The sequence below is a fragment of the Sphaeroforma arctica genome (genome assembly GCF_001186125.1).
Source record: "Sphaeroforma arctica JP610 unplaced genomic scaffold supercont1.809, whole genome shotgun sequence".
Taxonomy (NCBI): domain Eukaryota; class Ichthyosporea; order Ichthyophonida; genus Sphaeroforma; species Sphaeroforma arctica.
This window is the reverse complement of record NW_014039749.1, coordinates 20,985-36,697: the sequence shown is the minus strand read 5'-3', so window position 1 is coordinate 36,697 and position 15,713 is coordinate 20,985. Positions and strand designations below refer to the sequence as shown.

The 15,713-nt window shown below is 41.5% G+C and overlaps 2 protein-coding genes across 3 annotated transcripts in view; one reads left to right on the top strand and one right to left on the bottom strand.

Annotated features, from left to right (window-relative positions):
- The window catches only part of SARC_08706, a gene marked incomplete at its 5' end in the record, with an annotated part of 7,521 nt that extends 3,976 nt beyond the window's left edge, over positions 1 to 3,545 (top strand). Inside the window, 5 exons of one of the 2 annotated variants that reach the window (XM_014297310.1) lie at positions 611 to 781; positions 1,144 to 1,395; positions 2,186 to 2,332; positions 2,620 to 2,711; positions 3,330 to 3,545. In XM_014297310.1, the coding sequence (XP_014152785.1) occupies positions 611 to 781; positions 1,144 to 1,395; positions 2,186 to 2,332; positions 2,620 to 2,711; positions 3,330 to 3,383 (716 nt within the window). The other variant, XM_014297309.1, reaches the window with a different exon arrangement.
- Positions 3,546 to 10,301: 6,756 nt separating this feature from the next.
- Positions 10,302 to 15,647, bottom strand: SARC_08705 (hypothetical protein). The gene is made up of 12 exons (XM_014297308.1): positions 15,408 to 15,647; positions 14,765 to 14,908; positions 14,093 to 14,258; positions 13,830 to 13,892; positions 13,555 to 13,631; positions 13,006 to 13,129; positions 12,720 to 12,935; positions 12,150 to 12,275; positions 11,828 to 11,889; positions 11,456 to 11,648; positions 11,206 to 11,271; positions 10,302 to 10,982 (listed from the first exon to the last, which is right to left on the bottom strand). Exons 1-12 carry the CDS (start codon positions 15,609 to 15,611, stop codon positions 10,846 to 10,848), a joined length of 1,578 nt encoding a protein of 525 aa, XP_014152783.1. The 5' UTR covers positions 15,612 to 15,647; the 3' UTR covers positions 10,302 to 10,845.
- Between the last annotated feature and the right edge of the window lie 66 nt (positions 15,648 to 15,713).

Below are 15,713 nucleotides of genomic sequence, written 5' to 3'. Positions count from 1 at the left end.
TATACTTATAGCGCGAGAGAGAGACAAGACATATATATATATAATAATATATATATAGCGCGAGAGAGAGACAAATAGTATATATATATATATATATGCGAGAGAGAGACAAATAGTATATATAATATATTATATATATATATATATATACATATATACATATACACATGTGCATGTGCGTGTTTTTCGGCTTACCTGTTTGCTTATTGAAATTCAATCAGGAACTTCACCGTATGAAATGTATACAAGTTTGGTTAGTCAAAAGAAATCAGACGTTCTCAATTTGGTTTGATGTTCTGTATACACTAAATACTACGCCATTTGGACAATTCTTCGACTGTCGAGCATGTTGTAAGCAACCTTTGCATCGTCGAATATTAGAACTTCACTTCCAACGAAACTGTTTCGGGTTACTCAAGATGAATATCTCTATTTAATTGATATAGACTTCTGATGCCTATTCCTATTCACGATTGATATAGGCTTTTGATGCCTATCCTTATTCAACCTTTGTTGCTCGATTATAACGATCGTTCGGTTCCGTACGTCCACTTTTCCTACATCCTCGAGCGACCGAGGACCCACGCTTAAACCCTACACTCCGTCACAGGTCACTGGTTTATGTACACAGTCACCACCGCATGTATGTTCTTCCTGGGCACGTTGGCCTGGTGCTACGACTCTCGGCTGATGGGCTTCATCTACCTCGGCTTTTGCGGTGTCTACCAGGCGATGGTGCTAAGAGTGCTCAAGTCTACCCAGCACTTCTTCCATGACAAAGGTATGAATGTGAATAGATGCAAGCTGTTCAGTATAAGAAGCTATGAATTTGCCCTACGTTTGTATTTATGTATACTTACATGCATGTCTGTATTACCTTTAATGGGTCGATGACCTATAGAGAATATATGTCCTGGCAATATTGGCTGAAGTGGTTTGTTGGCACAACAAGCCCCTATCACAATCACCTTGTGGTGCAGATTCGTGTATGTATGTCACTTCTTGCCATAGAAACCATACACACAATATTTCTCACAAAGACGCACGTATGTGCACGTATATATTTACTATATCAGATTCACTCGTACCGATCAACAGTCGAATAATACTCTCACACAAACTTTGTTTATATGCTCCCAACAGAGGAAGCATTACAGGGCATCAAGTACGGCATCTTGTGCACAGCCGTGTGCCTGTTCTTCAGCTTCGGCGTCATGTCTACGCTCGAGGATCCAAAACATGTGAACCCCCTACACAATACAGCGGAAGAACCTATCAGCCTAGACGACCTTCCTCCGCCACCCCCTCTTTCCGACGACGAGGATGATATGGACGTGCTTCCCCCCGCGCCGTCCATCCCCGATGAATTGCCTCCTCCCGTGGCCGCCCCCACAGGTATGGTACTCCACTAGTATATTGTCGAAGAAGTGTATGGAATATACGTATGTGTGTATCTGTACAGGCTTGATATGTGTGTGTGTGTGGCTGTATACATGTACTTCCTTATATGCGTGTCTGCAGATGGGCGCACTCGCACTGACACTGTCCGAGGACTTACTTTCATAGCAGCAGCCACACCGGTATTCATAGAAGCTGGATTCTAATTTGAACATGTATGGAATGTATCTGTCTGTGTCTGTGATACTAATTCCCATGTGTGCGTATGAACTTATCTATGAGTATGCATGAAAGTTTTGTCTAAAGTTGTGTGCTCTCGCACTCACAACTTCCCATCTTTTTGAGCTGTCCCCACCCATAGCGCGCCGATAGGTATATGCAATTTATCTGTCTGTGTCTGTGATACTTATTCCCATGTGTGCGTATGAACCTATCTTTGTGTATGCATGAAAGTTTTGTCTAAAGTTGTGAGCACTCGCACTCACAACTTCCCATCTTTTTGAGCTGTCCCCACCCATAGCGCGCCGATAGGTATAATTTCCCACAAGCCTCACCTCAAGGTAAACACAAACTGTATGTGCGTGTATCCATATATGCTCGTACTTTCGCGTGTGCTTAAAATTATGTGTATGCTATATATGTAGACTAGAATATTCTCACCTGCCTGTATAATTCAAAGAACCCATCTCCTGTTGCCGCATCTACCTATGAGTATTGACGCTGATGTACTTATTACCCAAATGGCCATCCGCTCTGGCTATGCGCGTTTCCACGTGCGTCTCTACAGTCACTACGAGGTCAAGAAAATCAGAAGAACTCGCGCGCCCGGCTGTGCCTAAACCTGCACAAGCGTTAGGTAAGCAAGTGCCTACGAACACCCAACCCGTGACGAAGGCGGCAGGCGGATCAAGTTTCTTAGACGACATCAAGCGGGGTATGTAGGATTTGTCAAAGCGATAGAGTGTTGAGTGGTATGCTCCTCACCGATTGACCTGGGGATTGTTGATCAGACGATGATATGGTCGGAATGGTTACTTACGGAATAGGTTTTAATGCGTTTTTTAAAGAAGAAGAAAATAGGTCCCTACTACTGTTGGAACTATCAACGTCGAGAGTCATATGATTTCGTCTCAGATCACACTTCGACATTTATTCGAACATACAATTATATTGTACACCCTGACAGTGTTCTAAGCAATCAGCTTTCATGCGCACGCACAGGTAAACAGCTGAAGCCCACCAGCCCCCTCCCGTCGGAGGCACCAAAATCGCCTATACCCCCGAATAGCATCTACGACACAATTAACAAGATGGTGAGTGTAGTGCTTGTGTGTTCTTGTTCACGCAATCGGATGGAGATCGAACTCCCCTCCCCCTCTTGCTTTTCAACTACAGGTTATTCTTCGTCATCCAGCCAAGTACTACCCTATAACGTAGCCACATTATAATTTGCTGCGCAAATTATTGTCGCTTTGCACTTGCGCTGCGTGTTCATTTCACTTGGAGCGCAAATTTGTAATGTTTTTCCGTGCATGCGGATGTGGCCGTGTACTTCTGTTGTTGTTTGCTGTCAATGATATTGTAGTGTGTGCTCGCGGTTCTGATAGGTATAAATTTGATACAATACAGGAATCATCGGATGATGGCTGGTCTGATTAGCAAAATCATCCCTTACGCCAGTAAGCAAGCAGCCAAATAAAATTAAAAATTCATGCAGTGTTTGCTCGCGGTTCTGTCCATGTGTAAACTTCATTCTAATACTAAAGATGTATTATAAGAATAATTGTCAAAGGATGACAGTGAAGGTGCATTCATGTGATGAAGCAGGGTGAGCGTTTGGTCGCCGTATTCGCCAGTACGCAATCGGCGAATAAAACCTCTTTTCTCACGGTACTGACACGTATATAAAACATTTTCTTTTAATTCTGAAGGTGGATAAGCGAAGGGCGGCAGTGAAGGTAGATTCATCGGACGATGGATGGTGAGCAATCCTATCTCACACGCGCCAGCAAGCAAGTAGCTGAAACAATATTTTCTTTAAAAAATAAAGAAGGCGGTATGAGCAGAGCTCGGTATGTAGGTTATGGTTAATGGATTGTCGGTAGATACATATGTACCATGTATTTTTAATTAAATTGTATGTACCGAACTACCGATCTCATATATAATTGTTATATATATATATAAATCACGGCTGGGACGCGTAGGGTCTTTTAAGGCGTAAAATCAATCATAGGGGTAAGGAAGCTCATCTTTTAAAAAAGTCTCTATTGACATTATCACCGATCTCTTGTCTGTCGCCAAAAAACATTCGTGACGCTTAAAAATCCGGCTTGAAACGCGGTTTGCCCATTTGAGACCCTTTACAACTAATTAATAGGCACAAAATGAGTTTTTGTTCATTTGTGACCCCGCTAGAGTATCCTTTATTAAATATTTTATCGAAATATAAAAACATAGCCTTCTAAATATATTTAGACAAAGCGTGTATGTCTTTCTATATAAATACATACACATGTATGTGTTTTTGTGTGAGAGTATATGTATCATTGTGTTTGCGTCTGCGTGTCCACATGTATGCATGCATGTATGTATGTATGTAGGTATGTATGTATGCATGCATTTTTGTATGTATGCATGAAACGTAAAGCGCTGAATAGTACAGAATTTAAAATTATTTATTTTTGTATATATGTATGCGTGTATGTATGTATGTACGTATGTGTGTCTGTGTGTGTATTTGTTCGCGTATGTCTGCATGTATGCGCGCACACATACATATGTATATGTATATATATATATATATATGTATGTATATATGTATGTATGTATGTACGTACGTATTTATGTATCCAAGCATGTATGTATGTATCCATGTAGGCATGCATGCATGTATGTATGTATGTATCCATGTATTTATGTATGCATGCTTATGTATGCTTATATTTAGGTATGTGTGTATGTATGTATGCATGTATGCATGTATTTATGTATGCATGCTTATGTATGCTTATATTTAGGTATGTGTGTATGTATGTATGCATGTATGCATGTAAATATGAATTTTATATTTATATATATATATATATATATATATTTATATATTCGTCTCTCTGTGTGAATATGTGTGTGCGTTTTTCTCTGTGTGTGCGTGTTTGTGTGTGTTTGTGTATGTGTGTGTATGTATTTGTGTTTGTATGTCTGCATGTATACATGCATGTATGTATATATGTATGTATTTATGTATGCTGTATTTATGTATGCATGCATGCATGCATATATATATAAATGTATGTATTTATTTATACATAGCGATGCATACGACAAAATTTAAAAGAACATTGTGGTTATGTGTATATGTATGTATGTATGTATCTGTGTATGTGTGTCAGTGTATGTATGTGCGGGAAACTAAGACTGAGACTGAAAGTTGAGTGTGAGCGTGAATGTGAATGTGAATGTGGATGTGGATGTGAATGGGAATGTGAATGTGTGCGTGAGTGTGAATATGAGTGAGAGTAAGAGTGTATGAGTATGAATGTCAGTGTAAGTGTGAGTGTGAGTGTGAGTATGAGAGAGAGAGTGTGTGTGTGATAGTGTGCGTGAAAAGAGAGTGTGTGTGAGTGAGAGCGTGTACGTGTGTGTATTTTATGGTGATAGGGCGTGTAGAGCGTGTATTGTTGAATACAGTCCGTACTGGTTGAGAAATACTTTACTTTTTACATGGTACTTTTTCTGAATATGAACAAATAAATTTTCCCTATGATAATAAGCTTGCATTCCCCGCGGCTTCCCAGCCGTGATTTATTATTGTTGTTTCATGTGCATGATACAGTACCTGGCTTGAAGTCTTTACCTCTTACTTATAGTGCGCTTATTCGGTCGTTCTTTTTGTAAACTGTAGTCAGTATCGTTTTGTTTTTTTGTGATATTTACCATTATTTCTATTCGTTGATCGTCCTTGCTTTATCATAAATTCATTCCAAAATGCATTCATATATTTTTGCATGTATGCAAGTATGAATGCATTCAAAACTGCATGTATACAAGTATGAATGCATTCAAAACTGCATGTATGCATGCAATTTTGAAAGCATACACAAACAAGCATACAGTTTCAAATACGTAAATTCATGAACCATTGCACGAATGCATTCAAATTTTCATGTGTGTGCACGCATACGTACATGCATTCATGCCTTTATGAATGCATTCATCTAGTTTTGAATGCATGCAAAAATACATAAATGAATTCAAACCGGCTTACGTTTGAATGCGTGAATGCATTTTGTCTCGCACGCACGCATGAATGCGTTAAAAACGGCCTGCCTGCGTGCCTGCCTGCGTGCCTGCCTGCGTGCCTGCCTGCGTGCCTGCCTGCGTGCCTGCCTGCGTGCCTGCCTGCGTTCCTGTATGCATGCATGTTCATGTATGCGTGCATGCATGCGTGCATGTATGTGTGCATGTATGTGTGCATGCAAGCATGTCTGTCGTCATCGTCGTAGCGCAAACCGTATACGTCCTCTAAAAAATCTATTTATTAAAAACTTTCGTACGGATTTGGTTTGCATTGCAAACGAAATTTGATTGGTGGATTTGATATTCCCGGGTTGTATTTTTTGTTTGTTTTTTTTAACAAAGTATCGAAATAAGGCTTGTATTTGTCCAATTTAGGAGACTATGCCGCTGTGGTATTTTGTACAAATGCCTGTGTCCTGTGATACCTTTGATACGTGTGCCAAGTTTGACTTCTACGTGTGCCAAGTTTGACTTTGACCCAGTTCTTGAGTTCTGATACAAATTGGAATCTCTTATAGCTTTTGAATCAATAGTCCAATCGGGATGAGATTAAACCTACAACGTTTAGTCATATACTAATCGTCAATACAAGGCATTTGAATCATGGCCTATGAAATAGATTTTTATTGCGCCTCTCGGTCAATCTCTATGGTAAAAAAATTAAAATTCCCGGGTTCCTCCGTTCAATATTTGGTGTTGTTTGCCTCAATGGTGTTATTCTCTATCATCTCAAAAGTCAAAAGTGACTATTCTCTATCATCACAGGTAATCGCTTGGTCAAACGCACCAAATGCGCAAACATGCTTTGGCCAATACCTTAATTAAAAATAGTAATACGATTCTATTTAGGGCAAAATCAAAAAGGAGTGATACTGGAATGCTGGTTGCACATATTCTTGAAGAGTTGTAACTAGTGAGTACTCTCTCTCTATTTAGTTTTAGACACTCTCTCGCTCTCTCGGAGAGTCTCTATGTAAATACTACGTAAATATCTGCCTGTTGTACGACTCTGTGCTGGAGTCATGAGCATGATTGGCATGGAATGCACTCACAAATCACAATGGTTTTTGTTTTTTGTTTTGTTTTAAAATAACAAATCAAATACCTTAACCGAACTACAAGGAACACTAAGTAAAAAAGACTTTTGATTCGATTAATATTTGTTGTGGCTGATTAATCAAAACCCAATTGGCTGATGGGTCGAATTCGACCCATCAGAGCAGTGTCGGTTAGAAGGCTATAACTGACGGACTGTTCACTTTCAAGTTTCAGTGTTCACTGGGCTGAGTGGGCTAACTGGGCTCACTGCTCAATGCTCTTGAAAGTTGGGTACTTGAGAAGTTGAGAGTTGGGGCTGTTCACTGTTGCATTGTACAAATAGTAATAAAGCCAATAATAGCGGTTTTTACTATTTAGACGAATAGAAGTCCGAGAAAAAGATGCTGGTACAAATATACGTATTACAATTGATTGTTTACAATAATTGATCGATTGATAGACTCGTTTTGGTAATGTATAACTCTCTTCTGAATAGTATACACAATCACTCAATCAGGTGTAAGCATTTTGTATGCATTGTCTTTATATTTTTTGTAAAGTACATGCATAAATATTTTTATTCTATTTGTTTTTGAAAAATAGGCATATGCCCGACTCCCACTCCAAGTCCCAACGGCCGACGAATGTCTTTATACGGCACTGGTGACAATAAAATTATTAATCCCCCAGGCCCAGTTTCTTACCAGTCTCGTACTTTTTACTTTTTCGAGTTTAATTTGCTTAAATATAGGTATTAATGTAATTAGCGTGATTTTAAGCACTTGTGAGATGTGTTTGTTTTCTGCCGGTTTGTTTGTTATCTGTCGGCTGAAAGCGCTAGACTTAAATGCTAGATATTGTAGCGCGGATACAACCCATTTGTTGCACTTATGTCAGGTCCTTGTCTGTTAAGGGCTTGACATATGTTAGCAGTTAGAGACATGTATATAGGCGTCCTCTGTCTTAGCTATTGCTTCGGATTCGCCCATGGTTTTACAGTTGACACTATTCGTGTCTAATAACATACGTCGACCTCTCCTTTGAGGCCGACAAAGAACTAATACAACAAGTGCAATAAATGGGCTAAAATCACGCTTATTACATCTTAAAAAAGCAAAGTAAACTCGAAAAAGGTATGAGACTGGTAGGAAACTGGACCTGAGATGGCTAATGATTTTATTGTCACCAGTGCCGTATAAAGTCATCCGCGATACTAATAGGCAACTCTTTCTGTAAAAAAGAGGTCACAGTTCACACTTCAGTCTGTCACCGACTCACAGAGTCACAGCCTCACAGTCACAGCCTCACACACAAGTCAAGTCTCACGACTCACTACTCACGAGTCACGACTCCAGTTACAGTCACAGCCCACAGCCCACCGCGACAGCCCGACACCGGCAGCCTCAGGCGGCCTCACAGGCTCACAGGCTCACACACCCCTGCCAACTGGCGAGTGTCGGAGTGCCTGACTCGGAGTGGTGACTGGTGACTGACTGACTGGTGACTGGTGTGTCACTGTGAGATGTCACTACTTTACGACTACTCTAGAGAGAGACTGCACTCTGCAGTCTGTACTCTAAACGCTGTACTCTGTAGAGACTTTCACGAATCACGACTCACACTTTCACGAATCACGACTCACACTTTCACAGTCTCAGCTCTCCACAGTCAACAGGGCACAGAGTCACACACTCAACTCTCAGTCCCTAATTCTCTATTCTCTAAAGGTCAATGGACAAAGGTGGGCCCCAGAGGTCCAGAGGCCCAGACCCCAAATACCAGAGGCAGCAGTGACTCCCGACACCACTCCCCAGTGAGGCAATATAAAATACCAACAGCAAGAGTCTCAAAGTTTTGCATACTTAAACACCAAAAACACAGGGACAAACAGTCAACAAGTGATAGCTGATACTTTCGGTATTGATACCTCAATTCATAGGGAGAAAGGCCCAAGCTGGCGGGAAGAATTTTTCTCCACCAGAAGACGAGAAGTTAGGGTGAAGAAAGAGGCCGGGCAGGCATTTGGTATATTTCTTATTTTTGTGGGGAATACCATTTATATAGCTTATGTGGAAAGATACAACGCAGACAACACATTCACTGCGGCCTTTAGAGCAGGACTCAGATTCGGTGACGAGCTGACCTCGATCAACGCGTTGTCTCTGGAAGCATTGGCTTATAAAGTATCCGATGTTATTCAAGACGCGAATGAGCAGCTGGACACTTCATCTGTGCTTACCATAGAATTGGTGGATCAGAGTGCATTCTCAAAATATGTTATTCACGTTCCGAAACATGTCTCCAAAGCCCACAGACGTTTCAGCGATCAAATCGGAGTTACATTTACAGGTGATGGCAACATATCATATATTGAAAGGGGCAGTGTGGGAGAAGAGGCAGGCCTTAATCCAGAAACCTGTATAGTTCGAATAGGTAACCAGTCCACTATCAGTACAACCCCACAGTTGTATGCAAGTTTAGTTGAAAAAGAGACAAGGCGATCAAAAGTGGTTGAAATCACCCTTGGACCCACGATGCTGGTATCCCAGCTAGTGCACGGAGCTATACGCTACTTATTGCAACACGTACACTTGAAGTGGTATAACCTGAGATATTTAGTTGATTGTGAGTATATCAACCAATCGCCACGTAGGTCAGCCCGCGTTGCGCGAATCTTTACTTCATTAACGAAATTCACCAAAAGAAAAAAGCCCACGGAACGATTCGTAGGCCAATTATAGCAATATAATATCTAAAAATAAATAAAGGATTCATATGGCGTTGTTAATATGAACGAGCCGGTGGCATGATCATGAAGTTGCATCCAATCTTATTGTCCGACTCAATGTCAACAAAGTTCGTTTCTCTATCATAGCTTGACCATATCAAAAAAAGAATACTCTTTCTTTTTTTTTAAATAGATAAGATTTGCATTTGTCTGCTTGATTCAAGACTATAGCTTTTAAACTATGTATGTCAAGTATTATTACATGCATATACATATTTATGCTTCGTTGTCCGCTTTTCGTTCGGAACAAGCAAACTGTACGAGAATAAAATGAACACAGCGTGACGATCAACACCATGCGCGATGATCCTCCACACACTTGGGCGCCGCACTCACTTCATCAGCTTGGGTGTATTGTCAGTGTTGCTATGTATGCTATCAAATACATATAATAGTGTGTATGTGAATATATATATATATATATATAAGTAATCGGGTGCATACCGCCAATACACGACTGGAACAGACAGTTAGCTTATTATCGTACAACAGTGTGTGCTGTAGGTTCGTTCACATACACGAATATCTTGACGAGAATCAGCTGTGACGAGAATCAGTTGTACCCCTCCGGGAAATCCCAGTCATGATCTACAAAATAGTGGCCTGAAATCAGCAAACGCAACGGCACTCATATGCATCACAAGCAAAGCCGCAGAAGTAGAAATGTCTGACAATTCATGAGCTTAAGGGCTTAGCTACTACTATTAAATATATAAATACACCTCGTAATATGACTGTATGTGGGTCAAACATGCACATCATTTACACGAGTATTTATTGCCTTTTTATAATCTTCATCCGCTAATTTTGATAAACAACTTTGGTGGGAATGCAATTGCTCTTTAATTGTGATCCGTTTGATTTAGGGCCTTCTCATTTGTGTGATTTCTACAACCCCGTGCATATCGATAGGTGTTCCAATATAAAAGACACCTTGACTCCCATCGACTCGTTGGTGCTCGGAAACGCCATGAGAGCCGTGATTCACATGGGCTGCACAGTCGCTTACATTCAATTTTTCGCAACAGGTAAATATCGCTACCGACGTACAAGGGAATCGATCATCAAGCTTTACGCGTTACAACGGGGTAAAGCGAAGATTCATTCTTACAATTGGCCAACTGAGAGGTGTAACGAGTCACTCGAACTTGGCAAATAAGCACTTTGGAAGTCATTGATGTCGAATCTTCTTAAACCATAGCTCGAGCTCGAATTTATATCTGGAAAGCGTGCAGATGTCTCATTTGACCGATTCTAGCGTCTGTCATCCGCTAATCCCAACACCCCCACACCTTCGTGTAGTAGTTAGGGCTGTCAATCATTTACCACATAGCTCTATTCGAATTTATCTCTATTTGTAAGCGCTTATAATGCCATCCAGTACTTTCAAGCTGTGCAACATATTCGGCCTGAGCAGCAGTGCTTTCCTCTATCGCTTCGAGTAGTTGTACTCTGCTGGCTGCTCCGTATTTGTTTCGATTTAAGAAAGAGCATTCATGGTGTGTGAGGTGAAGTGAAGTGCACTATTTCAGCACAATAGATACGTCTAATCACAACAATGCAAGCGAAGGTATTCGAAAAAATTGACAAAAAGAGATCAGCCGAGCCGTATAGTTGCAACAACAAAATCGCACACGCATTCCAACACGACATGCACCGCTACAGGCACAAAAGTAACATACCAGGTGTTCGATCTATTCGTTGGCATTGTCGAGAGCTGTCTCTTAATATGCATGCATTCAGGTACCCTGAGCAGCAGAGATGATCTATTAGTGAACTGCTTAATATTTTTGATTTGTAGTGGATTATAAACCGAAAATCTGCGTGCGGACTTATAACCCCTTCAAGTATCAAACCCTTTGCCGACCATCGATGCATGTTCAGCTAAATTGACCCTCAAAAGACATTCGAACTTCAACATGCCAAATATACCTCGAAGACACTGATGGGGAGTGGCGTCCTCCTTGAACACCAGCATAACAGACCCGTCAGCATCATCTACAGAGGCAATATAAGGCAAATCCTTATATATTTGGAGTAGTTCGTCTAATTTCTTCGATGAGCCTCCACAGAGCTCTATCACATCCACACCAACGGAGATGGCGGGCAAGAATCGTTGGTCGCGCTACAGTGGAACATTCATTGACAACTTAGGTAGGGTTCAAACAATTTAAAATTATAGCAATATTCTGGAAATCTCATCATCGCAAATTTCTGAGTGATCCACCACGATTGCATCGCCGTCATAAACAGTGATAAACTAGTCTGAATTAAAAGGAAAAATGAACTCATTCTCAATTGTACCTGCACACGCGGAAAATGGACGGCTGGGTCCTCTAAAGCCAAGTCGGTTGGGTTTGGCAGAGCTGCGGAAAGGACAGACAACATTGTATTGATTCCATAAAAAAAAGATACAGTCAGACTATTGCAACTACTCGATTTTCAAGATTTGGTCGCATCCGTTGTTGTTGAGCATACATTGATCCCATTCTAATATAGAAAGCAGAAAAGCAGTTCATGAACGAGAACTATGCGAAGGCACATTGATTGAAACCCTTCACGCGGAACAAAAAGTAGTTTGTGACAACAGTATAGATTAGAGCCAATTGAGTTGTCCCGCGGGTACCTTTATCGTGGTTTTCAGGTGCACTAGTCATACGTGAGCGGCGATAGTCCAGGAATCTATCTGTAAGAAGCTGCAACCGGCTGGGGTTTAAGGTGCTCAGCGGAATGTTTCGCACGCACCAATAAGCTGTGTATGTTGGTACAAGAATCAAAATATATGTTACGAGTATACCTAACCCGAGTCATTACAAAATCGTTGTTGAGCCATACTAGGCCCCAGAGGGGGTCCCAACACAAAAACAAGGATCTCACTATGTATTGGTATTTAGTATCACATCATCAGAAACTATCTCTAACCCATTCGCCCCATGTTCAATACCCAGCGGTCACAGTGCCGTAGCTGTGGCACTGTTGTGCTAACGGCAACGGCAACCTGTGCGCATATTACGAACGACTAGCTAAGAAAAGGATACTTTACAGTTAAAACACGTGTACGAATTACACAATAATCCGGCAGTATATTCACACACTCATACAAAATAAGATACACTTGTGCTTTCGAAGAGAGTATGCAGGTTGTAAGTTTATCGCCAACGCAAAAACATTGATAGCTTCGGATGTAAAGACATACCCGCACCCAGATGCACGCAAGATGTGATCGCACATGCCGCCACAGCATACTGGAGCGATTGACCGATTTGACTACAGAGGTACACGCCGATAAGGTTTCCTGAGTTGATAAAAGATAGTGAGACTTCAGATGCGATGTTAAGCAGTATCAATTGTTTGAGCACAAGGAGATAGCCGTACTGTGTGGTCCTACGTCGGGTAACCATGGCCCTTGAATCTACACGGAGAAAAGTACGGTGTACCGCTGCACAAACCAGAACACTATAGATAGCTTTGTAGAATATTACCGAAGAGAGACGCGGTGATCGTTTGAGCAGTAGCCTTCGCAGTGATGTCTGCAATGTTGTTGGCCCTGGCAAAGCTTACATTGAAGGCGGAGCGCGTCGAACCACCCGCCATCCAAGCAAGCCCCTAGCAAATCGATACAAATTGTGACAGGCCGATTCAAAAATATACGGCGTAATCACTACTAGGCTAGTTGGGATGTAAATCGGGTATAAATTAAACAGGCGTGGTTCAATTCGGGAAATGCGCAAATATCCGTTATCAATATTGCTATAGTACATGAAGCATTCCACCCATTCCTGTTTAAACCCTATGAATATAGATACGTACTATAGGTACCATGGTACCCTCCACTCAAGATTCATCTCAACATCACTCCATTCCTATCGAAAGTGGATATTCAAGTGTCTAACGTGCAGTACCCCGATCACGTCGCAAAACGACTGTCGCGCTGTGGATTGCGAACGTAGCATATATTGTGCTTGCACCATAAGGAGAAACCGTGCTCACGATACTTAACCCAGTGATCAAGATATGGCAGCTCCTCGTACCTTTATTCCATTAGCGAGCGAAGCCAATACCAGAAAGTGGTGGGGAGCCATGAATGTTGACAACTCGAGATACACGCCTAAATAAGTATAGAGTACGAAACAGCGGAGTTTAGTAAAAGTACAGCCACTCAATATTTGATCCATTGCAAGAGAGAAAATCGATCTGTATGAGCGACTACACGCTTTTTGAATGACCAAATGTTTCCTAACCGATATCTTTGATGCTTGAAAAATAGAAGCGGTAGGTATTTTACATCGAAACGGGCCAAACATACCTACGTTCAGCATCACTGATGCAGACAGATACCAAGTCTTCGCGTTCAGATCAAATCTGTGAGCTGCCAAAAAAAATCCATACAGTAATACACGAGTTGTTAAAAGACGATCAATTGCCAATGGTTATGATGTGGGTAGGGAGCATGAGTGGCCGGCAAATCCACTGAATGCATGTCATTATCACGATTTACGGTTAATTTCCAATAGTATAGCAGTGGAGAGTGGGAGAGTATGCGCTATGAACAAGACGCATAGTTCATACCAATCAATTTGCCAAACATCAGAGTTCCTATCTGGCCCAACCCATCTTTTAGGACCCAATTGACAGCACCGGCAACAGGGGCTGCGCTCTCGCCTAGGCCTACGCCGTACAAAAGAAACGTAGACGCAAGCACGCCGTTTACACTCGAGGCTACGTGATGCAAAGACTGATGAGGGAATAATAACCTGGAAGTTACGTCGATGTGCGGGTGATAAGTGGAATTCAGACGTATACACGCCAATGCAACTCGAGTGATATCATACGCGGATGTACTGTAGAATATCAGCATGGAACCCGGGCAATACGAGTGCTACGAAGCGAAAAGGAACCCGAGATGCAAGCATGCCGTTCACAATCAAGGCTGCATAGCGCACAAACACATAAGTAGGCAATAACATGGTTGCCAAATATTTTCAATCAACGTGTTAATGGAAACTATATTTGTAATAGACGCGCACCAGTATCAGTATCAAATGCCGAACAACTGGATGGCTTTAAATAGTACAAAGTATCATCGTGCAAATGTCAAAGTACATAAGCCGAAGGTCTACCACCTGGTATCCAGAATTTAAGACTTCGCCTTCAAGCAGAGAAGAATATTAAGCAACGTATCTGATATTTAACGCCAGTATCGTATCTCAAGAAAACTATACTAGGCATGAAGCAACGTACCTGATATTTAACGAACGTGAGATACCCTGGACCAAGACTCTCCGGGTATCCCGCTGGCAGAAAAGTGGTCTGAAGAAATTGCCTAATTGCAGTCACCCCGCCTTGAATTCCAGCGGAGCCGAGATGCTTTACATTCACCTTGCTCTGATAGACAGAACATAGAAGAATATTAGTCAGACGCTAGAACCTATAACCTGTACACTCACATTGCCCGAATACTTGGAGATTAAACAGAATTAGTCAGGCATTCGAAAACAACTTAAGTTTCATTCAGACCTTGTGGCTTTTACATGACTGTGAATACGTAATCTTACAATCGTACTTCGAATACTTATTTCATTGTGAACATAGAAGTGTTGACAGAGATTTCAGTTCCGAGAATTAAACTTGTCACGCGTAAAATTCTGTAGTGCGCACGTAGCGCTAAAGACTGGTATCTCTTATATACGAAATATACATATAAACAAAAACATAGATATATACAAGCACACTGCTCAAAAACAGTTACACTGAATGCATAGTATTCTGGTCAATCATTGAATGATAGGCCCGACTTCATGCGTGATATACCATGAGCTTGACAGCTACCCTATGACTGATAAAATTATGATTTTCATTGAAGTCAACTTCAGGCAGAACATACCTGGCCTTCTCCAGGAGTATAGGTGTACTGTGTGCTTTCGTCTCGTCGCTGGGTGATCGAGCGCGGCTGTTCAAATTCTGTGTGCGTCTCCGTCGAGCTTTGACCTGTCGACGAGATCATTCGTCCGCCTGGGCTTCCCATACCGCATCTTATATATGATGGCACATAGTTCATGCGAATGCGTCCATAGCTCCTAACTAGCATCGTGAACAGATACCCGGTATCGTACACACATACACAACGGACGATTAATTGTGAGCTGTCCCGTCGCGCAAATTGACACTTTTAAAATAAATACGTCGTTGT